The following is a 27,250-nucleotide window of genomic DNA, read 5'->3' as shown; positions in this document are numbered from 1 at the left end:
CCTTTCAGAGGAAGGATTAGCAAGGTGACATCCCTCAGTGCGGTTGTAAACCCAACCCCTGTCCCTGTCCCTCTGCTCTGAAGACACGGGCCCATTCTGCCCCAACCTTCTGCTCCATCAGCCCTATTTGAAGAGCCTGGTTTCCTCCCATCCCTTTTTTTCTCCCCCATTACTGCCAGGTCTGCCCTCACCCCAGCATTACCCACAGCCACAGGCTCCTTGCACAGCACATTTGGCTGGGGTGGGGGCTTTGCACTGGATAAGGAACCTGTAGTGTAAGTCCACTCTGTTCCTATGTCCATGAGCTGAGCCTGGCTGCCCTCAGGCACCCCACTGTGTCATCTCTGGAGCCAGCTAGTCAGGGGAGCCGGGGACCAGGACCTTGCCCCCAACACTGGTATGGGGGCCTCTTGCTCTGGGGGTGGATCACTGCTCCTCCTTTGTCTCCCAGGCCACCTCCATGCTGCTCAGCTGTTGCTGCTCTGTTCCCACAGCAGGACTGTGCCACCCCTGCTGCTCCCCAGGGGATGTGCCCATCACCTTGGTGTCAGGGCAGGCCCCGAGACACTTGTTTGCTCTGGCTCAGGGACAGGGCCATTTCCCAGCAGCCCTGTGCCCCAACCCTGCTGGGATTTCTGCTTTCTGCAACGCAGCAGGGAGCCGGACGGGGCCTGGCTGGGAACCAGCAGCCCGAGGCGAGCCAGCACCATCCCAGGAGCACAGCAAGCCCTGTGCCCGCACCCCCTGCCAGGGCACTGGGGGCACAAGGGTCCCCCCCGCTGCCTTGCCCACATCAGCTGGGTCCCATACTCAGAAATAAGCGCTCAGGACAGCCTCAAACTGAAAAGTCATTTTATTGGTACCATACATGACTCATAAATGGCACAAACTATGGAGGGGAGGAAGAAAAAAAAAAAAAAAAAAAAAAAAAAGAAACAAAAAGGCATTACAATGTGCCCGGGGGGGGCAGGGGCAGCGAGGGGCTCTGCACCCTTCACAGGAGCCCAGCAGTGCGGTGGTGAGAATCGTACCTTAATTGCAAAGCAGAGCCCCCCCCTCCCCACCATGCTGGAGCCTCCCCCCCCACCTGCAAAGGCGCCGTAGGGCCCCCCCTGGGGGTCCACAGGGCTGAGACCTCTGCCTCCAGGCTGCCCGTGGAGGGGCCAAGGAGCTGATGCAGGCACCTCTCAGGGGCCTTGGGCTTGAAATCAGGCCAGGGCTCAGTCAAGGGGCCCCTGTCTCCCAGCCTGACCCCAGTGACAGCAGAAAGAGGGGGGACAGTGAAGGTGTGTGTGACCCCAGCTCGGCCAGCCCCTGCAATCTCAGCCGGGTGGGCAAGATGCAGGCTGCAGGCAATCCCTCTGCTGTAGGCAGAGCCCCACACGGGGGGGCAGTCCCACAGGGCAGTGGGACACATGCTGTGGGATCCCCAGTGGGGAACTGGAGGGCTTCTGGAGGTGTATCCCCCCTCTCCCCTGAACTGCAGGGCTGCTCCTCCTGCCCCAGGCTCCCTTACACACACACAGACAGACACACGAACCTCTCGCACACGCACTCCTGCACACATACCCCCCACCCCGACCACCCCCGTGGCAGTGCTCGCTGCACCCCCACCTCGGGGTTGTGCCGGGGGGTGCCCACAGGCAGCCCAGACCCCCAGCTCCCCCCAAAACCCTCCTCCGAGGCTGCTGGAGTGAGCTGGTGAGCACAAACGCCCTCCCCTGGCACCTCTCGTCTTCTCCTTGGAAGAAGCCTTGGAAGTGATTTTTTTTTTTCTTTTTTTTTTTTTTTTAAACCAAAAAACCCCCCAAAATTATTACTTTTTTCATCGTTTCCCCTAACATCAATGGAGGCACCTGCTCTAGTGATAACACATTGAAAGAACAGTATCGTACACACTGTCTACAGCGCGGAAATGTACAAGCACGAGGTACACGAACCCGAGGAGGGGGAGCAGGGACAACAGCACACAAGATTTACATTGAGGCGGGAGGCGGGGGGCTGCCCCCCCGGCCCATGGAGGAATTAGAAAGGAAGTCTGCAAAGTCTCTCCTTGGTTTGAAGCTCTCCGAACTGGATATAAAACGAGACTCCCAAGAGAAAAAGCCTGTACAAAAGTCAGGACAGGGTGAGAGGGCTTGGGACAGGGGGGGGAACCAGCGAGGGGGCTGTGGGGGGAGCTTTTCAATTTTTTTTTCTTTCTTTTTTTTAAACTTACAAGTTTAATAATATTATTTTTTTTTCTTAAAAAAAGACAAAAGTAGGAGGTACAGGCAGCTGGGGATTGCAAAGGGGCCCCAGGCGGACTCACGCAGGGTGGGGGGAAACGCAGGGGCTGCAGGCAGGGACCGAGGGCAGTGGCTTCTCTGGCAGAGCCGCAGGTCCTCTGTGCCTCCATCAAGCCCCACAAGTCCCCCACCACGCACTTCCTATATACAGAGTCCCCTCATGGCCCTGCTGCGCTCTCGCCCCTGGGGAGCGAGGGGAAGGGGAGGGGGCAGGAGAGTGGGAAATGCGACAGGGCCCAATCCTGGACACCACCCCAGCGCAGCAGGATCCGATCCCAGCTGGAGGAGGCTCCGTGGCAGAGCCGGCAGCACAGGGAAGGCTCTTTCCATCACCAGCCTCCCCACCTAGACTCAGGCTGGGCTGGGGATGTGCAACCCTGCTGCAGGTGGCTGCCCAGCAAACCCCAGTCGTAGGACCCAGGGAGGAAGAGGAGGAGGGTCTCTGGGCTGTGCCAGACCCCAACACACGGCATCTGCACACCGCTGGCTTCCTGGACACGTCAGCCGCTGCTGACACCTCCCTCCTAATTCCCCCTGGCTCAGCAGGCACGGGCTGGGCACATCAGGGCAGGGATGAGAAGCTCTCTGGGGAAGAAACAGGGAGGAAGAGGCAGAAGGGGCAATAAGGAAGCTACGGCCTCAGAAACCCACCCCTGCCCTGGGGTCTGGTGGGGAGGCAGGCATGGGGGGAGTGTGGAGGCGGTGGGGGGAGAGGGCTGGGGCTGCCTGCCTGGCGCGCACCCCGCGCCGTGCACCCCACCGGCTGCGGAGGGCTGATCCGCCCCCAGTACCTCGCCGCTTCCCAGTCACTCTCCGTTGCAAATGTACAGGTAGATCGGTTGGGACTGAGTCCACGGGGCGGCGGGGGGGCCGTTACTGCGACGCCTGCGACGTGGGGTTCTCTGACTTGCTCTCCTGGCTGGAGGGTGGTTTGCTGTTCCAGGGGCTGTTGGCCCCCAGTGCGGGCGAGTTGTTGAAGCTGTCCTCGTCGTCGATGCCGTTGGCGGCGTCAAACTGTGTGTTCTCCAGCCGGGTGATGAGCCGCTCGTCCTCATCCCCAAACTCCCCCCCCATCAGCGTGGGCTCGCCTACCACCATCACATCCTGAAAAGGGAGACGGTCCCGAAACATAATCGAGGTGGGGGTAGCCCGGGCCTCCAGAACGTCCCCCAGCACCACAATCCCTTTCCCGAGCCACAAGGCCACCTACTCATCTCCACTGCAAGACTCGAGGCTTGGGTGCTGTGTGGGTCAGCACTTCCTCAGCCCTTTAGTGGGGAGCAAAGCAGCTCAGGGAAGGCAGCTGGGACACCCCCTCCTTCCCCCATCACCTGGAGAGAGCTGGGGGGCTCTAACAGGCAGTTGCCAAGGGGTCTCTCCCTAACCACTCCCAGGGGCTGGAGCAGGGAGCCCTCCCCTCCACCCCGGGGGAGGAAGAGAGAATGGAAACGGGATGCTTACAGGTACCTGACTGGACAGGGCAAAGGTGCTGGCTGGGCTCTTCTTCTTGCTGTTGCTGTTGTTGGTGTTTCCCCCGCCAGAGCTCATGGTGCTTCCCCCCGACATCTTCCTTTTCCGGCGCTTGCTGGGCTGCTGCCGCGCCGGCTCCGCTGGTGGAGGAGGGAGACACGGTCAGTGCTGAGAAGGAGCCAGTGCCCCCCAGCCCCTTCTCTGCAAACACCCTTTCTCTGCAAGGACCATTTTCCCCCCAGGGCAGCATCGCCAGACTCCTCCCCTCCACGGCTTCACTGTCCCCCCAGTGCAGGGGACAGGAGAGGGCACAGGGAAGATTTCTGTCCTTGCTTTGCCTTCCACAAGCAGCTGGCAGCCCCCCAGGCAGGGAGCTGCCTGCAACCCTGCTCCGCCCCAGCGGGAAGGCAGGTCAGCAGATGATGAAGCCAGCTGGCCAAGCCGCTGTCCCCAGTGTCACAAGACGAGGCCAGGGACAGGCTTTGGGGCTGGGAGAAGACTGTGTTGAGGGCAGGGCCTGAGCATGCAGCCCTGGAGACCTGGAGGCAGCACCACAGGCAGTGGGAGACTCACCAGGCGGAGCGACCATCCGCTGCCACTTCTGGAAGAGGCAAGTCTTGAGGCAGTCCCGGGGACTGAGGCTGTAAGTCTTGTGCCGTGACATGAGCTCCTGCATTGGTTCTAGGATTACACAGAGCTGCAGGGAGCAGAGAGATGTGGGGTTAGATCATGATGTTCCAGGCTGCAGCAAAAGCCCTTGCACCGGCCCATGCCATGCTGGGAGCCTGCAGGTTCCGGCAGACCCACTGCTCTACATCTCTCTGCAGCCCATCTGCAAGGCCGCTCCTACAGAGCCTGCCCCGCTGCCTCCCTGCACCCCAGGGCAGCCTGGTGTCAGGCACCTGAGAGCACAAGACTTGGCCACACAAGCCCCACTCCCCCCGGGAGCAGAGCTGCACCTGCCCCTCTTCCCGCATGCTTACTCGGAGGTAGTTGAGTGTGGAGTTTGAGAGCCCACAGCGGGTGATGTTCTTGGATAACTGGTCCAGCATCTGGGGGTCCTGTGCCTAGGTGTGAGAGAGACAGATGGCTCAGCTGCCTCTGGCGGGGATGGGCCTCCCGTACCCCAGCCTGTGATAGGGGGACAGGGCTGAGGTGCCTCCAACCTGAGCAGCAGGGAGAGGAGCTCAGCAGTCTTGTGTCACTTGTGCTGCAGAGCGGTACTCACATGCATGGCAAGGATGCTGCGGGGGATGAGCTCTCGATGCTGGCGGATGCTGAAATGCCACGTCTTTATCCTCATCATGTCATCGAACATGAACTCCAGGTACAGCCGCCCCTCCACACACACCTGGGCAGGGCACAAGGTCAGGCACAGGCTGCCCCCACTTGCCCCACCCCAGATCCCCTGGGAACCCACTGCTGCACAGTGGGACACCCTCCAGGTGGCTTGTCCCTGCCTGCCATGAGACTCGCCACAAGCCAAACCCACAAGCCCACAATGGCCAGGGGATCTCTGTAAAAAGGGGATGTTGGGCTGGGAAGAGCTGGCTGGGGCACGTGGGATTACAGCATGGCACTCAGGAAGCCATAGAAATCAGTGTCCCTCTCCCTGTGGCACCACAGCTACCCCGAGGCCACACTGGACCAAGGTATGAGGGGCAGGAGTAGCCACAAGTGCTGGCGGTACCTGGGTGAACATGGGCTTGCCGTGCTGGGTGACCATGGTGCACTGGTCGCAGTCCAGCGAGACGAAGTTGTTGTGGAAGGACTCCTTGGGGTGCTTGAGCACATAGTAGAGCTCTGTGGCCCCCCCTTCGAAGATACTGCGGAAGTAGCGAGGAATCAGAGTCCGGCCAATCGCTGAAGCGGGAGGAGGAAGATAATGTCAGTAAACCTGGCTCACCCAGATGTGTCTCGGGGCTGCAGGGGGAGAGGGTTCCCCAGTTCCTGCTGGCTGGAGGCGGCGAAGCCCCGACACCCCGCCCGCATCCCCAGCACGGCACAACTACTGCATCTCCTGCTGGAGCAGCAATACCCTGGGCAAGGAGAACTCAAGCTGCTACTCACTGTATCTCTTTGGTCCATCCTCCAAGCAGAAAGTGATTGTTAACATGGCGTCATCCTCGAAGAACTCTGTGGTGAAGGCATCCCACCACAGATTGTCACATTCCTGGGGATGGCAGAGAGATGCCAGGTTACAGGTAGGAGAGACAGACAGACAGACACTGGCTGCCAGCCATAGCAGCCACGTGCTCAGCCCACAGAGGGCTGTGACCCTGGCTGAGCGCTCAGAGATGGGGATGATGAATGCTGTCCCCTGCCCAGGCAAGGGACAAGGCACTCACGGACCTGCACAGCAGGACAGGACCGGGCTGCCAAAGGGATCCTACTAGAGCCAAGGCAGCTCGCGAGGGCAGGCACCACGAGAGGACCCTATCCGCAAAATGCAAACCTGGGAGTGTCTCCCCACCCCTGGCCACCCCTCGTTCCTCCAGTTCCCCACCTCTGTCCAGTTCTGCAGCCGCTTGTTGAGCTCAAATATCCTGTAGTCAGTCTGGTTCCCGTACGGCGTGTGCCTCCTGCCCAGGAGCAGAGCAAGCAGTCAGAGTGGGAGGCAGCCACAGGGCAGGGAGGGGTCCTGAGCCCACGGTGGGGGACACAGAGGCCCTCCAGGGCTGGGCAGAGCCAAAGCAACCACCCCACAAACCCCTGTAGCCAGCAGCATCCCAGCCCTGCTGAGGCATCCCTGTCATGGACATGAGCTCCCCTTCTAGGGGGGTCCCCAGCAGCCCCCTGTGCTTACCCGATTCCAGGCTCCAGGTACGTCGGTGGGTACATGGGAGTAGGTCTGAGGGGGGGAAAGAAATGCAGGCAGGTTAGAGTTGGTGGGTGTCTCCCTCCTCAGCCACTGCAGCTCCCCCTTCACTGCCTATGGCAGCAGGTGGTCAGGCTCGCTGGAGGTGAGACCTCACGTGTGGTATGGGCTTCACCTGGGCTGCAGATGTCTGATGGGCCCATAGGGTGACCTTCACCCCTTAAAGTAGGCTCTGCTTCATACCAGTGGCTGCTCCACCGCCCCTGGGACCTGGGCCGTGGCTCTCCAGAGACAAATCCAGCTCCTCTGCAGCAGGGGCTGGTGCCAGGTAGGATGGAGGTTGGAGAAGGAGCTGGGAGTTTTGGCAGGAGCTGTGAGTGCTCCCTGTCCTGGGTCATCCCAGGGGCTTGGCACTGCAGAGCTCAGGGATGTCCTTCATTCTAAATGTCACCCTTTTTCCACCCAGTCCCACCCATCCCTGCTCTGATCTCCTCCCCCCTCACACTAACTCAGCTCCATGTGCTGCAGTCTCCATATGCTGCTGGGGAGCCTGACAAAGAGACCCTCTGGTGCAGACCACAGAGAACCCCCAACGTCACAGAACCCTCCTCAGGCCCCAGCTCACCCCACATCTCGATCCAGCATGGTGCCTGGGTGGAAGGGGGGGAAGGCGTTGCCGTTCGGGGGCTCCTTTGGCGAGTACAGCTTGAATGACTTAGAGGAACAGCCTGGAGAGAGAGAGGGGACACAGGTCAGCCAGGGGCACCCCACCAAAACACAAAAAACTCTGTGGCAAGGAGGAGGAAGGACACAGGACCAACCAACGCCCCCATCAGCAGAGCCCTATCCCTTCTCTGCTCTGCCCTGAAGCCATCCCAGCCCCTCCACACCGCACACGGCTCCAGGCATCCCAGGATGGGACCCACAGGCTGAGCTCTCAGGTTCGGCAGCCAGAGGGGCCCAGCCCCACCCCAGGGGGGTCACACTGGTGCCCAGTGTTTCTCAGTTCTCATCTGGCTGAGCTCTGGGGACAGTGCCCGAGTGGGACAGTCCAGCTGGTGAGACCATGGGGGGCTGGCTGGGCCCTATCCTCCCCCCAGCCCTCCTTCCCGCGCTGCTCCTAATCCCACCGACCTGACCCAGGAATCACACGGGATCTTTTCGCTGACCTTTCTATCGTCATGGTGACGGGTGAATAATCGCCCAGAGGGATGGATGGCGGGTCCCCAGGCAGCCACCATCTGCCGCTCGAGCGGCCACCCGGCTCCAGGCGGATGGAGAGATCCCACACCTGAAAGCCTCGCTGCTTCCCGCAGCACTTGGGCAATGGACAAGGAGCCCAAGGAGGACCACGGGGTGTGCAATGCATGCAAGCCAGCACCCATCCCCAAAAGTAACGTGGGGACCCTCCAGGCCCACTGATGGGAGGCAGGGATGTCCGCCACATCCAGCCACGCTGGCACAGCCAGTCCCATCCGGGCTCCTGAGGGGCAGTCGGTGGCTCCCATGCTTGCTGGCCCCCTCCCACAGCACGTTCCCGGGAGCGGCAGCTGCCGGCACCCCCCCCCAAGGCCCGCAGGAGCCCCGGCACGCCCCACGGCTGGCAGGACCCGGCACGCCGTGCCCAGGCGCTGCCGAGGCAGGCGGCTCCCCGCCGGCGGGCAGCCGGGCTGACCTGGATGAGCAGCAGCAGTGGGCAGGCTGCCAGGCAGCTCCGGCTCTACCGGCTCAGCCAGCCCTGCCGCGCACAGGCACGTCTTCCCCCGCCAAGCCGCGGGCCCTAAAGCTGGCTGCACTGGGCTGCAGGGCACAGCCAGGGCCAAGGCGGGATCCCCCTCGGCCGCCCGCCCACACGCAGCCCCGGGTTGGGCGCTTCCCGACACCCATGAGCCGCCAGGATTGCCGGCCAGCAGAAAGCGAGCCCAGCAGTGCAGGGGAGCGGCCCGGAGGTGCCAGGCGCTGCCCCACAGCCAGGCTGCAGGGAAGGGTGCAGGGACAGGATGGGAGCAGTCACCCGGCTGCAATGGGTGGAGGAAGGGAGCAAAAAGCATCAGCGTTAAGAAAAGTGGTGCCACCAGCACTGGGACCTAAGATGCCCAGCTCGCTGTGCCCTGCTAGTCATCACAGGAGCCCAAGTGATGAGGACATTGCCATCACCCCCAAGGAGCTGCTTGGGATCCTGAGCCCACAAGCACAGGGATCACACACGTGGCTGAGTAAGCGAGGAGTGGTCAAAAACAGAGGGAGCCACCTCCCAGGTGTTAAATCCAACTTGCAACAGGGGAAATCTGCATTTCACTCCTTGATTCTTGTTTTCTTGGGGCCCCAGTGCCTTTCCACCGTGTTTCCCTGTGGCAGCCAAACCCAGCCTCTCCCCAGCACCCACCAGGACGCACCAGTCCCGCGGGACCAGAGCCAGCCCGGCTGCTCTGCCCGAGGCTTGCTGCTCCCACTCCTCGCTCCTGCCCGCCTGCAGCGAGGATAAGTGGGGCACGGCACAGTTTCTCATACAGCTGCTAACAATGCCGGTCCCTCGCTCTTACCTAATGTGTTCATAGATAAAAATTTTCCTGCTAGGGAGGTGCTGGTGCGAGGGAATTTTTGCCCTCTGCTTTAATGCCTGTCAACTTGTGCCTACTGGAAATATAATTCAAACAAAATTGCACCAGAAACAGAGTGTTTCCATTTCCTCCTTGCTGCTGCTGAATGACACGATGTTGAAGTGTGCCTCATGCATAGGAAACTTCCCAAAAGTGCGCGTCTTCTCTTGAAAATGCATCGATTCATTAGGCAGAGAAAGTGGCTGGAGACAGGGAGCTGAGCTGCTTGTTTCTGGTCACCATGTCCTCAAGGGGGATAAAAAAACATCAGACCCAGCAGGTCTCATCCTCAAATGCTTTGTTTTTGTTCACGGATGGGAAGGAAAAAGCCCCCACGGTTCCTTGCTGTCCTTGGTCCCCATCTCGCTTCTCGGGGTGCAGGAGGATCTCCTGGGGTGGTGAGAGCAGGAGGGCACATCACTCTCTATCCACTCTACTTCTTCTGGTCTTTCTTCAGCTCCTGCTCCTCAAAGTGAGAGAGTGGACGAGCCAGCCCGCTGCTTTGGCCCAAGCATCCATTTCCATCCTGGGCCTTCCCAAGCAAGTTAACAGGGACACAACTTGTTTTGGGGCTTCACTGAGTGACCTATCTCAGGATCTAGAGGAGTGGAGAGGAGCCTGTTATGTGACCTCAGCAACACTAGCATCCTGACCAAGTATTACTTTTACTGCCGTGTAAGGTATGTTCCTAGACTCCGTGGTTTTAAATAACGCTGACAATAGCCCTAGGATTTGACCAAGGCCGTCCAAATCCTGCACTCACTGCAGACACTCACATTATGTGCATTACACAAAATAACACAATTACTTTATAGCAGTGGCAGCATCAACATCAACTTTTACCCACATGAGGGTCACACTCCCCAATCCAGGAGATCCCTCCATCACCGTCTCTCCCCTTCTTGCTGTCCCAGGTCCCTGCAAGACCCATCCTGCCAGCACAGTGACCCAAACCCGCAGGACAGGGCCCTTCCCAAGCCAAGCCCAGTGCTCGGCCGCAACCCGCATCTCCCTATGACCCTCTCTGCCACCTGCTTTGAGCACAGGGGATCCAGGCAGGGTCTGGGCAGGGTCCAGGCATGCAGAGATGCTGGTCAGTAGGTGGGCATGTAATGCCCCTGCGGACCCTGAACTGATGGGAGAAGCTTTCCATGGCTGTCCCTTGGCGCTTGTCCAGCGCCACAAAATTATGTGCATGGTTGGCAAAAGAAAAAAATCAGGCTGACACTGCAGCTGGTGAGCTACCAGCCCAGGCAGGTCCAGGCAAACGGTGCAGTGCCTGTAGCCGGGCAGGCGGCCACACGGCTCCTGCTTGGTGGGGAGGCGTGGGAGGAGGGCACCCCACAGAGGGACACCCCAGCTCAGAATCCTCTGCTGAGGCCACAGCCTCATCAAGGGGAGGATGGAGCTGGCCAGCCACAAGATCTCAGCCAATGCAGCAGCTCCAGGCAGACGCATGGGGAAGAAAAGGCAAGTGCTCTGCCAGTGACTCACATACAACCCAGCACGGCCCAGCCGTCTGCCTGCCTTCTCCTCTGCTTTCCCTGCCTGCGAGCTGCCAGCCCTGTGGGCAAAGCTGTTCTGGTGCACTGCCCAGAGGGTTTGCTGGAGGAGGAACAGTTAAAACCCAAACCAGGTTCCCAGAGCCGGGGAACATCAGGTTTCCCAAGAGCATGGCAGCCACCTTGCAGAGCCAGCAGAGCCAGGAGGTGGCATGGCACCGTGACCAAGACCAGTGCCGGCCAGGGAGCTGCCTGCCTGCGCAGGGGACATGCAGAGCCTTCCCTGGTATCCAGCAGGGAGAAAAGCCTCTGTCTGCACTCCCCTCATTCTGTCTTGCCAGCAGAGAGCAAAGAGCTGCCGACGACAAAGGCAAAGCAGTGCCGGCATCTCGCTCCTACACCTGCAGCCATGGGTGGGAATCAGTGCTTCCCATCCCAGAGAGAAGGCACCCCGGCCAGGCAGCCAGCACACTTTCGGTGCAAGAGTAAAGCTCAGCAACAAGGCAGGGACTCCAGAGGCTAAAAAAAAAAAAGTAAAAATAATTGAAGAAACAGGGCTTGAAAGAGGCTGCAGGGTTACAGCTCAACCAGGGAGCATCCTGCTCCTCCCAGCAGCCCAGCCGCGAAGAAAAAGAGGGGCTAGCCTTCATGTGAAGGCTGTCACCTCCTCCCGGCATGCACTGTGCCTCCTGCTTCCTGGTTGCCTAACGAGGCTTTAAAGTGTAAATAGCGGCATTGTTTCACAGGGCTGCCTCGCTGGGGTGTGGAAGCTGTGATAGCAGCAGGAAATCCATCTTCTCAGCCCAGGGCTGCCCAGAGGGTGCTAGCCAGGAGGGTGCTATCCAGAGCCAGGTGCAGGGTAGCATCTCAAATAATTCACCAGCATCCCAAATAATTCATGTGGCTTTGCCCAGTGATGGTGCTTGGTGTCGGGGAAGCTGGCAGGGCTGGGGGACAAACGCAGAGAAGTAGCCAGAGCAACTGGGACAGGCAGAAGCACACGGAGTAGTCCCCACAAACCTGTCTTCATCTCTTCTTTATCCTCTTCTTTGGAGCAGAGGGGTTGGAGTGAGGCCAGTTGCAAACCCTCATGTTGCTATTAAACTGACAGGAACCCAGGCCAGCGCAAACCAAGGCATGGTCTGAGGCATACTCAGTGACAATCACAACTTGTAGCATCCCCGTTTGCTTTGAAAATGCAGAACTGATACAGCTGAAGCTCCCAGGAGGCCAGGCTGTCCAGGTAAGAGGAGACACCATTCCTGGGAGACCATGGGATGATGCCACAGACCCAGCAGCATCCAGAGACTGAAGCAGGCCAGCACGCTGCCTAGCCCTGACCCACACAGAGGCAAAACCTGCAGCACCACCTGCCCTGCAGCACACAGGGATTACCCTCTTGCTTTTCTCAAGGCATACATCCAAGCTGGCCACAGAACTTACTCTGACCACAAGCTGCCTTCCTGCCCGCACCCCATGGCTGTGCATGGTGTCCCCTGTGCACAAGGCCACAGGAGGAACATGTGTCCCAGCTCCGGGTTGCATCCATCAACATCAGTGCAAAAGCCACTCGCTGCAGCACACAAAGCACTCTGGATGAGCGGTTGCTCCTCCCTGTTGACCAGCTTGCAAACTCAGGGGGATGCTCAGAGAAGTAGTAATTACCTCCAGTTAATTATTACCAAGTGACAAATTTGATGCAAGCTGCAAGGCAGCTCTATCTGAAAAGCACTGGGCAAGGAGAGCTGGGGCACAGATTTAGAGGTTGAGGCTCAGAGCCACCACAGCCTCAGTTCTGCTGAAGTCCAGGGTATCCCGGGAAGGCATCCTGTGGAGCTGGGTACTCCCCAGGGGTCCAGGAGGACCTTGCTACCCCACGGTAACCCTAGGGATGGCAGGAGTCTTCCCTTTCCCATTCAGGCCCTCTGATGATTCAGACACGCAAACTGGGATTTCTCCAGGAGGGAACACGGGAGAAGAGCACGCCCTGCCAATTGCAAAACAGCCTGAAAATTGAATCACGTCCAAGGCTGTGAGCCCCAGATGCAATCCCACAGATAACCCAGTTTCAGCTCCACTACTATCAACTTAGCAAGAGGCAGTCATTTCCTGTGATTCTCAGGGAAATATCCCACTGTCCCTAATTACTCCTTTCGGCTCGCCGTCTCAAAGACCATCCATAATCAAACACTGCTGGTTTCAGCCTCAGGAACGCACCTTTCACATTTTTGGCTGTTTTCCCTCTCACCCAGACCCCTGCACCCTGGGGCCCTGCCACCCTGTAGGGCTCCTATAGTGGCCCGGCTCCCGTCCCTCCTGCAGAACACACCGGGGCAGCATCAGCAAACAAACAGCCAGCACGGTGTGGGAACCACAGGGCTGGAAAAAAAAACCCTCGTCAGCATCCCATGAAAAAAAGCCTCCCAACAAACTAGGATTTTCATCTTCAAAGGTTTTTTAGGCTCTGCGGCAGCAAGGAAAAATTCACAGGCATAGCCAACCGCAGCGATGGCCCTGCAGGGGCTGCAGCCAGCATCTCTGCTCGTGCTCCCAGCCCCCTGCCTGCCACGCACGTGGTGAGCAAAACCACACGGCTCTGCACGGTGTTGTGGGGCTGCTGCTCGGGGCAGCGCTCTGCAGGGACAGGATTCATCCAGGGGAGCTGGAGACAAGAGCCGAGGGCAGGGGAGAAGCAGCGAGAAGCTGAGGTCCATCCCTCTGGCTGCAGAGGGGGATCCCCAGGCTGATCCCCCGACCTGCAGGACCCCCAAGCACCACTGCTGCCTCGGAGCACAGGAGGCTGTCAGTCCCCACGTGGCACATGGAGATTCACCATCCCGGGATGCAACGCTCCTCCTCGCTCCCCACTGCTGCCAACGGCGCCGAGTGCTGCACGCTGGGACGCGTAGTCTCCAGAGACGGCAGCCCCCACTGCCGACAGCCGCCTCGCTCCATGTTGCGTCCTAGGTGGAGCCCCGCAGCCCTGGCAGCCAGCCAGCCGCCTGCTCCAGGGGGAAAAAAGGCTGGATAGCTCTTGCTGTGAGGATGTGCTGGGAGCTGGCGCCTCACAGCTGGCCACGCCGGGGAGGTGTGTGCCCAGGAGGCAAACCTCGGTGCTGCGGTGCAGCGCTGGCCCCAAGGGCCAGGCTGTTCACCATCTCCTCCAGTGAGATGCATGCAGAGGGGAGGGATGGTGTGGGCACGGTGGGAACCTGTTCGCTGAAGTTTGCAAAGTACCTCCATTGCTTCTTCAAGATGCCAGAGCAAGTCTCTGCCCGCCCTGCTCAGGCTGAACCTCTCTCTCTTAGGACTCGGTTTTAAGAGGTGACGCGGGAGCAGGTGAAGGAAGAACGGGGCAGGCAGCTGGCAGTGCTAGGACAGAGCAAACACTTGCGGTTGCTGGACTTGCACTGTGCTGCTGTTCTGGCAGCACATGCTGTCGCTGGTGTCAGGGCTTCAAACAACCAGCACAGAATGGGTTAAAACCCCAGGGAACAAAGCGACAGGGTAGGACCAAGCACACCTGCCTGGTGCTCCCAAGACATGAGCAACCCAGCCTGAGGTCCCAGCCCCAGCAGCACAGCACTGTAGAAACCATCTCCACCATTGCAGCACAGCCCCAGGGAAACCCTCTCACCTGGGCATCCCCGGTCGCAATACCAGTCTGCTTGAAACAACAGCAACCGGTGGGGCAGCAAACCTCATCGCAGCAAGTGTTGCAACCCACAAACACCCACGTGCACAGTGCAAACAAGAGTGGGAGCACCCCATCCGTGGGCTGCTCAGAGGACGGGAGGTTTCCAAAGGAGAGGGCCAGGAGAAGCACCATGGCTGCTGTGCCACCACACAGGACCCAGGTTTGTACTTCTTATGCAGACCTCAAGCTCACGCCAGTGCAGAGCTGCAAGTGCGCAGAAGGCTGGCACACCAGGAGAGAGCACTCGGGGAGAAGTGCTGCTGCCATCCTGCGAGCCACAGGACAGGGAAGGAACCCTGAGGCTGGACTAGTCCAGCTCACCCTCCGCTCCAGCATCTCAAGGGGTTGGGGAGGCTCAGGGCTGCCAGCTCTCACCACCCTCCACACCACACTCTAAAAAGAAGCTGAAGGAGGCTCCAGGTCCCCAGCCCAAGGCATCTCTGCTCACAAGTGATATTCTGCAGCTTTTCACAAGCCTCTTCTTATTTTACATGGACTATGACTTGCTGCACATAAGGAGAAAAGCTCCCCAAAAACAACAGCAAAAACCCTGTATCACCAAATGCTCCAGTCCCAGCCTGTTCCCCCTGAGATCACAACTTTTCTTTCTCTTTTTCAAGCAACACAACTTGCACGTGGTTCTGTTCAGCGCTTCTCTCCCCAGTCTTTAAGGCGTGCTCAGATCACAGACATGGGATTTCTACAAAATCAGGAGAGCAGAGAGCACATTGGGTTCTCCTTCAGTGAAAACCACAATTTTCCCACAACAAGAACAATAAAACCTGAAGCTCTAAAGAAGGAATAAGGACATCCAAATTTGCCCATACTTAAAACAGACACATAAAAGCCAATACCTGACCAGTGCTGGGGGAGTCACTGCAAAGCTGCCAAGACAAGGTGCTATTGCATGCACGGGGAGAAGGAACTGGGGAGATCCCAGAGATGAGTGTTTGCTCCCACTCCTGCCCAACCCACCAGGCAACCACAGGCCAGCTCTGACCCTCCTGGTAAGAAGGAAGCAGGTTTGCAATACAGGGTAGGTATACAGCTCCATACCCCAGGAGGTGATTCCCCACGGGACCCCACAGCCTCTGAATCCTTTGCTCACGCCTCACACAGGGCTCCTGTGTCCTGTGTTTGCTCACACCTCACCCAGGGCTCCTGCTGTGGCACCAGGACTGGCTGGTGCGAGGGCACCGGGAGCTGCCCAAGCCCAAGAATCCCGGCCCAGAGTGCTCCAGGGTGCTTATCTTATCGTGCATCCCGGGCGGGCAGGCTGGCAGGGACTGCTGGAGTCAGAGTCCCATCAGCCGCCCAAGATCAAGACAGCCCACCCACAGCATGCTCTCCCGGGGGGGCCTCAGGGGAACACTCCCCAGGTAAAACACCCCTCTACAGCCCCATCACACACATCGATTCCTGCGCTGGAGCTGCAGCACTGAGTTTCCCCTGGCACTGAGGATGCCATGCCCACCTCCAGCCTGGCCCCCCACTCCAGCTGCCCCAGGCCGAGCCAGTGCCTTGTCTGCCAGGGGGGGTGAGGCCCTGCGCCCATGGCCCCCCAAACCCAGACACCCCAGCAGAGCAGCTCCCGTAGGAAGGTGTGCAGCCCCCTTGCATTTATTTGCACCCCTTGGACCTTTTATTCCTTTCAAAGCACCCGTGGGAGAATGGCAGGACCCTCCAAGCCCCAGGCAAGGATGAAGTTACAGCCGGCAGGGAGGGGAGGGTGGCGTGCAGCCCCCAGAGCTGGGCACCGTTCCCCTGGCCCCTGTGACAGCACACACAGGGGGACCAGTAGGGCGCGGGGTAGCTGTCAGGGGGCTCGGGCAGGGGAAGAAGCTGGGGGAAGAACAAAGGGAGCTGCGGGTGGGATGGAGCAGGGCAGGGCAGAGCACGGGGCTGCCGGCTGCACCCTGTGGGGCTAGGGGTGCCTGTCCGAAAGCCCGGACCTGGGGGATGGAGAGGGGAGCTGGGAGGACAGCCGGGGAAAGGGGGACAGGCAGGGGAGCTGGGCAGGGATGGGCAAGGCAGCTGGTGGGGAAGCAACAAGCCAGGGGTCCAGAGATGCACAGGGGAGCTGGGGAAGACGAGAAGGACGGGGGCGCTGGGGAGGGAGAGGGGAGCTGGGGACAGGGATGGAGCTGGAGCCGGGAGTAGAAGGGGCGGGCAGGCAAGGGGAAGCAGAGGAGGCGGGCGGGCAGGGGGCTGCAGCGGGGATCCCGGGCTGTACGGGGGGCCGGGCGGGGAGCGGCGGCGCGGTGCGGCCGCGCACAACTTCGCAGGCGCGGGGGCGGCGCGGGCGGGACCCCGGCCCACCCCTCCGCGGCCCGAGCGGGGCCGTCACCGGGCGCGGGGGGGTGGGGGAGCTGGGACCGGGAAACTTCCGCGGGGGGGGGGGTGCCGGGGGAGGCGGGGTGACTCACGGCGGCGGCGGCGGGCGGGGGTCCGGCGGCGGCGCGGGCGGCGGGCGGGCGGGCGCTGGGCCGCCGCGGGGGCGGGGCGGGCGGGGCGCGGGGCGGGGCGGGGGCGCTTCCTTTGTCTGCGCCGCGGCCGGGACCACAATGGCTGCGGCGGTGGCGGAGACCGCTCCCCCCGTACCGACCGCCTTTCCCCCCCCACAACACCGCCCCGGCCCCTCGCTGCCGGGAGCGGAGGGGGGGGAAAGGTGGGTGCCCACAGGCCGGGGGTGAGGGCCAAAAGGGGTCCCCGGAGAGCTGCTTCCCCTCACCCCGCGCAGCAGCGCTCCCCGGGATGCACGAACCGGGTCCTGCTGACGATACTCGGCACCAACCGGGGAAGCGTTTCCTCCCCCTGCGAAACTTTCAATAAAAAAATATACTTTTTTCCCCTAGTTTGGATTGGGGTTTTCTTTGAAGTTTTTCGGTATTTTTCTTTCTGAAACTTGTCTCCCGTTTCCCCCGTCTCTGGGGAAGAAAAAAAATACAGCCGTTTCATTTTTGAGGGGGCATAAAAATAAGATGAACAGGTTTGCAACTGCCAGCAGCCACAAAAGGTCTCCCTTCCTTGACGAAGCTCCAAGCTCTTCCAACTAGGAGTTTTTACAGAAACTTCCATTTTAGTAAAATAATTCAATTTTGAAAATTTCCATTACAAAAAATCCCATTTTTTCCATATCCCCCTTGCCCCACACTTACCACTTGTGAGCTCCTGCTCTCCACCCTGGCAAATCCGACTGGCACAGACCTACACCCCCAGCCCAGCTGGGGAGCCCATGGGCAGCAGGGACACAAGCTGAGAACCCCGAGCCCCAACAGCCCCTGGCTATGGGTGGGAGAGCCACACTTGGCAGGCAGGGCTGTTGCAGGCACACACATGCACGTCGGTGCATCTCGCCCTGCACATGCAGGCTGGTGTGCATGCTCATGGGCTGGCATGCGCTTGCACATCTCCCCAAACACCTCCCAGCACCCCCCCCGCCCGTCGGGTGCGCGCCCACACCCGGGGCACACACACCTCCCTACGCCCTGGCACAGCCAGGCCTGCGCCTCGTCCCATCCCTGAAACAGCAGCCGTGGGGTAACGCAGGCACAATCGGTCGGGTCCTGCTGAGCACACTCATCCCACCCGGCAGTGCACACATGGTTTCATGGGCATCCTCCCCTCCATGCCTGCCCATTCCCAAAATCCTATGCCCAAGGACTGGGGGCAGCCCTCTGCTCCCCACCCCACGTGCTGCCAGCTGGGACCAGCACTGAAGAGGGACAGGCAGGAGCTGCTCTGCTGCAGCATTGCCCATGCCGCTCCATCCCCACGCTGGTACCCGTCATGTCATCGTGTGTAATCTTCCCTTCCCCTTGCAGGCTAACCTGCAGCAAGCACTGCTTTCCGGGGGCACGTGAATAAACAGAGAGCAAAACTCTCTGTAAAACCCAGATAAACAAGAGAGAAAAACTCTCAGAAAACCCCAAAACCCCGGTAAAACCCTGCTCTACAAAAGGCACACATAACTGGAGGTACCCACACTGTTGGTGCTGTGGGAACTGGGCATGCGGGATGCTGCGAGTGCCTCGATATACTGCCCCACCGCTGCTCACCCCCTGCCAGCCTGCATCTGTGTGGCATCAGGAAAGATGGAAGTGCAGTAGGATGCCACCCACTGTCATTAGGCCAATAAACCACGCTGGCGACAGCTATGGGGTGGCACAGCCCTCTTGGGCAGGACAAGCCATTAAGTACAGCCTGCCTGCACCTCATTGCCACTCCAGGGCTCGAGCATGCATGAGGCACCGCCAGCCACCAGTGCTCAACACTGCACCATCACTGCAAAATACTGCAAAACACTGCAAAAAGAGATGTTTTGCCCCTGTACCAGCAACTCCCAGTGCCGGTGCCATGGACACAGCGATCAGAGAGGAGCCCCCACTGGTTCCTGGGCTCCATGGTCCAGTGCATCCACAGCGAACATGCCCCAAGCAATTTATCCCAGGGCTCAGCAGCCCTTCGGGACTGCTCACGTGTCCCCGTTCGGCTCTGACGACAGTGCTGGACTGGTCCACGTGGCTGCAGCAGCCCCAGCTGTTTATGGTTATAGCCGAGTTAATAATTAAATAGATGCTGGATGGAGAGCAGAAGGGCTGGGATGCAGCTGGGAAGCGTGTGTGGTGGTGACAGTCATGGAGGGAGCCCCTTCCTCGCAATGTGCTCATGCCTGCAGTGTGGGGGGAGTGGAGGGTGATTCCAGCTCCCCACGTTTTTGTGATGGGGCACTGCACCCCTGGATGCCAGCCTCCACTCTCCCCATAGCAAGGGCCCTGCGCCTGCCTGGGTTCCCCAAAGCCCAGCCATGCTCTGACACCCGCTGCAGGTCTCGGCCGGGAAACCAGCAGCAGCTCAGGAGCAGAAGGGAGCACAGGGATGCATCCCAGACAGGCAGATGGGAAGAACCTGGTGGGGACCATGGCAGCCATGGGATGCCCGGGTCTCTCTGATCACCATGGCTTGGTGTGCCCGCAGAGCGTGTGTGAGGGATCTCAGGCGAGCTGGGCAGCAGAGGCAGGGCATGCTCGCACTGACACCAGGTGCAGGTGTAGAGCAGGGACATGGCTGCATGCTTACATAAAAAATAATAATAATAAAAAATCTGCTAGCTCTGCAAATGGCACAGCCCACACAGGGGGACAGACTGGCCTGGCACTTCCAAACCTCCTGGTCTTGCCCAAATAGCAGCAAGACCAGGGCACTGTCACACGCATGCACATGCAGCCTGCAGTGGTGCAGCATGGCATGCACCTCACAGCCCCCCTTTCAGGAACACAACAGTCATCATCCCCCAAATCCTACCACCTCTCAAACAGAAATAGGCTTTGCTTCCCAAGAAGGGGTTTCTCTTCCCCCTAAAGCTATGCATGCCAGGATCAGAGGCGGGAGGGGCACAGGGGGCCCCCTTTTTCAGCTGGAGAAGCCACAGCTCCATCTCTCCCAGAGAACAGAGGCTTGGGGGAGGCTGGAAACTCAATGGTGAGTCATGCCGGGCAGGAGGCAGATCCTGGGGCCTCCTGGGATTAACCCTTCAAAACCAGAACCACTTTCAGACACCCAGAGGCAGAAGGAAGGCCCAGGAGCTGGGGGAAAAGCTGGCTGCCAGGGCAGGGTGGGAAGTTCCATGGTCACATCTTGAGCATCCCAGAGGGAACTGAGAAGAAGACGTGAGTACACAAGCACTCGAACAGCAGCAACCAAGTAAGTACGTGTCTGTTTCCATCCCCTCCAAAACAAGAGAAGGTGGGGAAATATTACAGGGAGCTATGGGACCCCAAAGTGCATGGGGTCCATATGGTGTGTCTGCCCTCACATCACAGTTTGCTCTGGCTTGGTGGGTCATCCCCAGTGCTGCCCAGCTGGCTGCAGGCTCCGAGGGGAAGGCGCAGTCTTCACACTGGCTTTGGCAGGTCCTGCTGGCAAGAGGTTTCCTTGTGGCACCAGCACCAGAGAAATGCCCCGCAGTGTTCCCGTGATGTCCTTGAGACATCGCAACGTGTGTCCTGCAAGAGCTCAGCCCCAGCATGGCCACCCGCAGCAGCGAGCCCCAGCCCCTCTGGCAGCAGCCCCAAGCCAGCCTGCCAGAGCTGCAGGGTTTTAAGGCTCCTCCAGAGGCTCCAGGTGGATTCTCTCATGTTACAAGAATGGTTCGTTTTACAGCCCCTTTCCTGGCCTGGGATCTCACGGTGGGGAGGGGGTGACATGCAGCATGGCTACGAAGCCCCAGTATCCTGCATCTGCCCACTGTCCCCTGAGAGGATCTTCAACCCCGCAATGGGCAGGCACTGCTGCTTAAAAGGGAAACCAAGGCACAGCCCTCAACACCCAGCCCTGTGGCTCCAGGGACTCTCACCCCAGCTAGGAGAGCACCCTGGTCCCTGGCTGCTCCCCTTCCTTTCTCTCCTCCCTGCCTCATGAGCCACAGTAGGACCTCCGGCATCTCCACAGAGATCTGCACAGCTGGGAGCTGCCACCCACCAAACCCCCACCCCTCAGGAATGAGCACAGGGCTGGCACCCATCCTGGTACCCACATGTCACTGTGCCCCCGTGGGTGCTGTAAGCCCTCCAGAAGAAGGCAGGGGACATCTCCCAGGGCCACAGTCACACATGGTTGACTCGGAGCAGGTAAGTGTCCACCAGCAGAGCCCACCCCACTTGCCACCCCCCGTGCAGTGCTGCTGAACACTCCAGAGTGGCTCTCCGAATATAGAAGCATCAAATAGCTCCATCAATAATGCATCGCTTCTGCTTCCTCCCGCTGCTGTGTTTTCATTGCTAACATGTGTGTCCTTCCTGTTAGCGGCTGCCTCCTCTCTGCCACCTAGGCCAAGCAGGGACACAGCCACCACAGAATGGGGACAGCAGCCCCCACAGCTCTGGGCTCAAAACCCACCAGGAGTGGACACTCAGCCCTGTTCACCTTGCTTGGGCACGACCCGAGATTCGGGGGGCATCTCGCCGCTAGTCCAAGCCTCTTTCCATGCACATGCTGGCAACAGGCAGAGCACCCCAGCACACTGCGGCTGCCCAGAGCCTTTAGGCAGAGGAGCATGATGGCATCTCCTCATCCTCAGCAAGGTAATGCCCCTCCTCAAGGATTTTTGGCAGTCTGGTACTCCCTGTGCAGGTGACACCCCCATTCAGGGCTCTTCCAGCAGCTCCATGCCACCGCACCAGCGCTGCCATCCCCGTCGGGGAGAGAGCTCCCGCTGCCTTGCTCCTGCCTGCCCCTGCCCGCAGCTGCTCCGGGCTCACCCCGGGCTGGTCGGTGCAGGCAGGTTGGGGCGTCTGGGCTTGCCCCGTGCCCGGCGGAGCTGCGTGCCTGCAATGTGGCATGCTCCCGTCTGCTCCCGCCGGCAGGGAGGCAGCAGCCAGGGCAGGCAAGAGCTCACACCCACGGCCCTGCAGGGCAAGGAGGGTGGGCACCTGCCTGCAGCAGGCAGCGGCAGCCCCTGCCCTTGGGGAGCCCCCAGCGCTGTGCACAACCCTGGCCGGAGAAGGATGCAGGTGGCAGAGCAGAGGGTGCAACTGGTTGCTACAGAGCAGGGGGGGCGGGGGCTGCGCACCCCGTGGGGGGCTGCCACCCCACCAGCCCTCGCCCATCACTGTCCCCAGCATGGCCAGTGTCCCCGCCTGGCTCAGGCAGCAGCTCCACCTGGGCTGCGCTGCAGAAACCTGGCTGCACTCCCAGCACCAGCCCCTCAGTGCGTAGGAGGGGGGCTGGGGCTGCTGCTCTTGCAAAAAACAGGGGGCCCATCCAACCCCCAGCTCCTGCCTGCTGCCCCTACACTGTGGGGCCATGCTGGGGGGGGCAGGCACTGTCACCCTAGTGCAGGGGAACCTCTGCGTCCTGCCTGTGTGTCCTGCAAAGCCAGGGCCAGAGAGGGGCGGGAGCTGCACTCCAGAGGGCCCCCCCAAGAAAAGGGCCACAGAGGGGTGTGGGCAGGGTGTTATCAGCTGCCCCGCAGCCAGGGTGGGGTCGGGGCCAGGCAGGGGCTGGCGTCTGCGGCAGGGGAGATTACACCGGGTCTAACGTTCGTCCCCATCAGCAACCTGCCTGGGAGGGAAGGGAGTGAATGGTGATGGGGGGCCGGTCTGACAGCTCTGGGGGGGTCCCGTCCCTCCCAGCACCCACGAGCACCCCTGCCCAAGGGGGTCGCCTCGTGCTGGTGTACAGCCCATGCTCCCACACCTCTGCGAGCACTTTGCAGCAAACTTCCCAAAAACTCGCTAGCACCACCTCGGCTGCAGCCACCCCATCCCCACCCCGGCTGCAGGGACCCCATCCCCACCCAGCTGAGCCCCCAGGGCAGGGGCTTGGGATCCCGTGTGGACGGTTGCCACCACTCCTGCTCCAGGTGGGGCCCAGCAGCCCCCGGCAGCCCTGCCAGCTCCCCAGCACCCTCCCCGCCAGGCACCAGCAGGAAACCACAGCCCCAGCCTGCAGGCAGGCCGATAACGGTCACCCAGCCCCATCCTGCTGCCTGCACCCACGGCTGCCCCAGGGAGGGGGCACTCAGCCCCGCCACCTGCTGCTCCTCAGGCACAAGGTAAAGAAGGGGTGCACCCACACCACATTGGCCCCATAGGACACATCACCTCACAGGGAGACGGGGGTTCTCGTGGGCTGTGCTGGTGGTGCAGTGCACCCCAAGATGCACCGGCAGCTGTTGAGCATGGACACGCGCTCCCACATGCCACACAGCCCCGCACCTCGTGCATCAGAAACAAAGATGTGGCCGGAGAATCCCACAGCAGAGAGCGGAGGAGAGCATGGCATGAGTTGGGACAAGCAGGGGACATCTGGGCTGCTGCCATTCCGGCTCTTCCCAGGGGCAGTTTGCCACAAGGGCTCCTGGGCTGCAGGGAGCTGCCCCAGCAGTCCCATCCTGCTGGCTGGCACCCACTCACTCCTCAAGCGAGATGCTTTCACAGCAGCTTTGTGTTGAGGACAAAACACCACCTCGGAGCCCCACACAGACACCCAGCACTGAGCCTGCAGGTATGGCACTACCACATCCACGTTTCTCTGGACAAAGCCAAGCCGGCAGCAGGGTGAGCTTGCACTAGCCCCGATGAGTGGTGGGATGTGTACAGCCCCACACCAACACCAAAAATCCCAAGGAGCCACCTTGCCAAGCTCCCGTTAGCCATGACCCCATCCTGTCTTCGCCAGAGCATGCCGAGCGTGGGCAGGTGACACAGTGCATATGGCATCTACCAGGCAGGTGCTTCGCTGCACAGAGGATGGGGCGAATGGCATCTTCCATCCAAGCATCGCCAGCATCATGAATAGACAGCAGGCAAGAGCACACAGGTGTGCAGGATGAGGCCAAGGACCTCCACCACTCCCTCCCCGCCGCATGCTCAGGTGCACGCCAAGGTGCGAGGCAGCCCCAAGGGGTGCGTTGGAGCCAGAGCCTATGGGTTTCGGGAGCTGCCCGACCCCCTCTCACCACAGCACTCAGCCCACTCCCCATCATCAGTCTCCCAGCGCATCTGTCACAGGAGGCACGTGGCACAGCTTGGCCTCGTGACGGCGGGGGACGCACAGCACCAGCTCAGCGGAAGGGAGGGAAATGACAACGGGCATGTCCATCCCAGGACCCGAAGTGCGTGGGTCAGGAAGTCTTCCCTCCCGCCAGAGGGTTCACAGGCAGGCAAAGCCTCCCAGGGAAGGTGCTGACCTCGGGAATGTTGCTTCCCTGCAGCGAAGCTGGAGCTAAAGCCAGCCCCATGGGGAGGGAGCACAGCTCTGCTCCCCTTCTCCCCCTCTCTGTACCGACATCATCACTATACAGTGAAAAATAATGATAATAAAAACGATTTTTAAAAGCGCAAGCACACTGGGGAGCATGGTGCACCTGGAGGTCAGGACCCGGTGGGCTCTGGATGGCAAGACCTGCCTGGTGTGAAGGGCTGAGCCAAGTGGCCAGGCTGCCTGTCCTGCTGCGAGAGGCCCCAGGCATGGCAGCACCAGAACCAGGCGGCTGCCGCCACGGCCGCCGCTGGCTCCACTCTGAGCCGGGCACACTCTCACTGCTCACATCTCCATTTCTGGGCTGGGGGGCCTCAGCCCCCAGCCCTCCACTGACCCCGCCATCCTTGGGCACAAGGACCGTTGCAGGTACCCAGCTGGGCAGCCGCCCCATGCCCCAAACCTCTTGCAGAGGAAGGCGAGGAGCAGGGAAAATATCCCCAGAGGGGTGCAGGAGGAGCTGCAGGGGGGCAGGGTGGGCCTCGAGGATAGCAGGGAGCACTCTGCCCCCCGGCGAGGGCACGATTTTGAACAGGAGGGTGGCTGCAACTCCCCCAGCAGCAGCTCCCAGGCAGGAAACTCCTCCAAGTTAACGCAGCCCCAAAGAGCAGCCTGGGCAGAGCGGCTCATTAAATGTTTCTGGCTGGCGGGAGGCCAGCAGCAGAGCTTGTTTTTTTTATATTCCGATAAACAGTCCGGGGAGGGGAAGGGGGAGGGGGGCGCAGGCTCTGGATGTGCCACCCAGGCCCGGCGGGGGAGCGGGGGGAGAGGCGGGGGGCACATGCACATCGCTCTCACCCGCGTGTCCTCCCCGCCACGGGGGAGTGGGCAGCAGTGGTGGCGGGGGGGAGTGGGGGAGACGCAACACAGGAAGCCATCTGCAGGGATGCTCCCAGCTGCGGGGTGACTCCACAGCCCCACATCACCGCAGCAAGGGAGGACCCCCCCGCTTTGTGCCCACCAACATGGCGATGACATTCCCGGTGGCACGGGGCCAGCTCCCGGGGGACGCGATGGGGCTCGGCCGTTAGCCGCTGCTCTGCCGTCTCCTCCGTCAAGGAGGGACCCCCGCCAAGGTTGGAGGGGGTGTCGGGGAGGGGGAGTCGAGCCCCCGGGTGCGGGGTCCCTGCCAGGGCGGGTGCTGTGGCTGCTCGGCCTGGCTCGAAGGGAGGTTCACGTGACTTTCTGCTTGAGGAAGCAGCGCTCTGGCAGCTTCCAGTGGGAGATGGAGGAGGAGGATGGGGGAAGGGGCCGCCTGCCTTCATGGAAACACGGCGGAGAGGCGCAGGCAGTGCAGGGGCGGGGGGCCGCCAAGCTGGGGCACCCCCCTTCCCCGCCCCGTGGATCCAGCCTCAAGAGAGGCAGCGCCGGGGGATGCACAGGGACCGTGTGCTGTCATAGCGTCCCGCTGCCCCCCGCAGCCCCACAGCACGGGAGTCCCAGCCTGGCAAGAGGCTCCCTTGGGACTGCCAGGGTACTGGAAAGTGGTTGTGGAAGCTGGGCTGAGGAGCATCCCTGCCGTCCCCCCACAGGGACCCCAAGTGTCAGCTGCGCTGGGAAACGGCAGAACCCTGTCACCAGGACCCCTGGACAGGGCTCCCCGCTTCCAGCACCCGGCACCACTGGGAACTGGTGCTGGTGGAGGCTCCGGCAGCCCACCAGGACCCCTGCCCTTGCCCTGCTCCCAGCACAGCAACATCCTGCACACAGCAGCAGGCGATGCAGCCGGGCCAGCTGCCCCAAACCTGCCTCCGACCCCAGGCATCTGGGTGAGCATCCCTTCAAGAGCACCCTGCTGGGTGCCGAGACCTCACCAACTCGTCACACCCCCCAGGGTAACCCATCAGCCTGGCCAGCCCACAGGGGCCAGCATGGGGAAGAAGCCCCCTCTGCAAGCCCCCTACAACAGCCACGGCAAGGGGCACCCAGCACCCACTGGCAGCATGGCCAAGTCCCTCCAGGGACCCTGTGCCCCACACCTCCACGGGGGTCACCCATCACAGCGTCACCTGCACACCTGCCCAAAGCCGCTGCAGCACCCTGCTCGCAGGGTCCCAGTCCTGAGGGCTGGTACCAGCACCCACGCTGTTGAGTCCCAGCCTCATGAATGGACCTCAGCATCCATGCCATGGGGACCCCAGCACTCACACTGTGGGGTCCCAGCCCCACATCCAGACCCCAGCACCCATGCCTTGGGGACTCCAGTCCTACAACTGCACCGGAGCAGCCATACCATAAGGACTCCATCTCCACACCGTAGTGCTGGGACCCCAGTCCCACACCTTGCTGACCCCTGCTCCGTAGGTGGCCCCCAGCACCAATGCCATGGAGATCTGCAGCCCCATGGCCAGCTGCAGCACTGGTGCCAAGGAGACCTCAGCCTCACAGCCAGCTTCCAGCAGCCATGCCCCGCAGACCCAGCCCCATAGCCAGATCCCAGAGCCAATGCCGTGGGGCCTCAGCACCACAGCCGGACAACAGCATCGATACAGTGGGGACGCCAGCCCCATAGCCAGATCCCAGTCACCGTGCTTTGGGGACCTAGCCCGACAACCAGACCCCAACGCCAAAGCCGCGGGGACTCCAGCCCCATATCCCGGGCCCAGCATCAATAACATTTGATGTCCCCCCATACCCGGTCCCCAGCCCCACAGCCAGCCCCAAAGCTGAGGGGACCCCAGCCCCACGTCCCCGGCCCCCGCCGCCGCGGCACTCACCAGGGCATGCACAGCCCACTGACATCTTCACATGCCTGGCCCGGCCGGGGGTCGCTGCGCGCTGCCCGGGCCGCGGGGGTCTCGCATGGGCGGCGCGCCGCGGGCTCCGGCGCGGCGGGTGGCGGGCAGCCCCGCGCGGCCGCGGGCACGGCCACGGCCAGGAGCGGGCGGGCGCGCCGCGGACCGGCGGGGGCGGGCGCGGCGGGGGCCGCGGCGGCGGAGCGGGAGCGGGGGCGGCTGCGCCGGCGGCAGCGGCGGCGGCGGCGGGCGGGCGCGCCTCTGCGCGTGCGCGGGACGCCCCCCCTACCGCCTCCCCGCGGGCGCGTGCGTGCTGCGTGCGTGCGCGCCCCCTCGCCCGGCGCCGCGCACGCGCCCCCCCTCCTTCCGCGCGTCACC

At 61.4% G+C, this 27,250-nt stretch overlaps 1 protein-coding gene across 2 annotated transcripts; it reads right to left on the bottom strand.

Annotated features, from left to right (window-relative positions):
- Positions 1-740: 740 nt before the first annotated feature.
- On the bottom strand, positions 741-27,022 carry LDB1 (LIM domain binding 1). 2 transcript variants are annotated; one of them, XM_080348130.1, is made up of 11 exons: positions 26,855-27,022; positions 7,202-7,304; positions 6,565-6,609; positions 6,265-6,340; positions 5,829-5,931; positions 5,449-5,621; positions 4,987-5,109; positions 4,742-4,825; positions 4,332-4,455; positions 3,756-3,898; positions 741-3,392 (listed from the first exon to the last, which is right to left on the bottom strand). In XM_080348130.1, the coding sequence occupies exons 1-11, from the start codon at positions 26,877-26,879 to the stop codon at positions 3,162-3,164; spliced, it is 1,230 nt and encodes a 409-aa protein (XP_080204256.1). In that variant the 5' UTR covers positions 26,880-27,022; the 3' UTR covers positions 741-3,161. The 2 variants fall into 2 exon arrangements, with proteins under 2 accessions (XP_080204256.1, XP_080204255.1); XM_080348129.1 differs by having other exon boundaries at positions 742-3,392; positions 3,750-3,898; positions 26,855-27,021.
- Positions 27,023-27,250: the final 228 nt, after the last annotated feature.

The sequence above is a fragment of the Nesoenas mayeri genome (genome assembly GCF_963082525.1).
Source record: "Nesoenas mayeri genome assembly, chromosome: 7".
Taxonomy (NCBI): Eukaryota; Metazoa; Chordata; class Aves; order Columbiformes; family Columbidae; genus Nesoenas; species Nesoenas mayeri.
The sequence above is the reverse complement of the archived record's forward strand: the minus strand, read 5'-3'. Positions and strand labels throughout refer to the sequence as shown.

What these genes read in the sequence shown, in the direction of transcription:
- LDB1 (XM_080348129.1), bottom strand. Translation starts at nt 26,879, where the DNA reads ATGTCAGTGGGCTGTGCATGCCCTG. An exon ending in AGTGGGCTGTGCATGCCCTG is followed by an intron (nt 7,305 to 26,854) that starts GTGAGTGCCGCG and finishes CTCTCTCTCCAG; the next exon opens with GCTGTTCCTCTAAGTCATTC. An exon ending in GGCTGCAGAACTGGACAGAG is followed by an intron (nt 5,932 to 6,264) that starts GTGGGGAACTGG and finishes TGCCATCCCCAG; the next exon opens with GAATGTGACAATCTGTGGTG.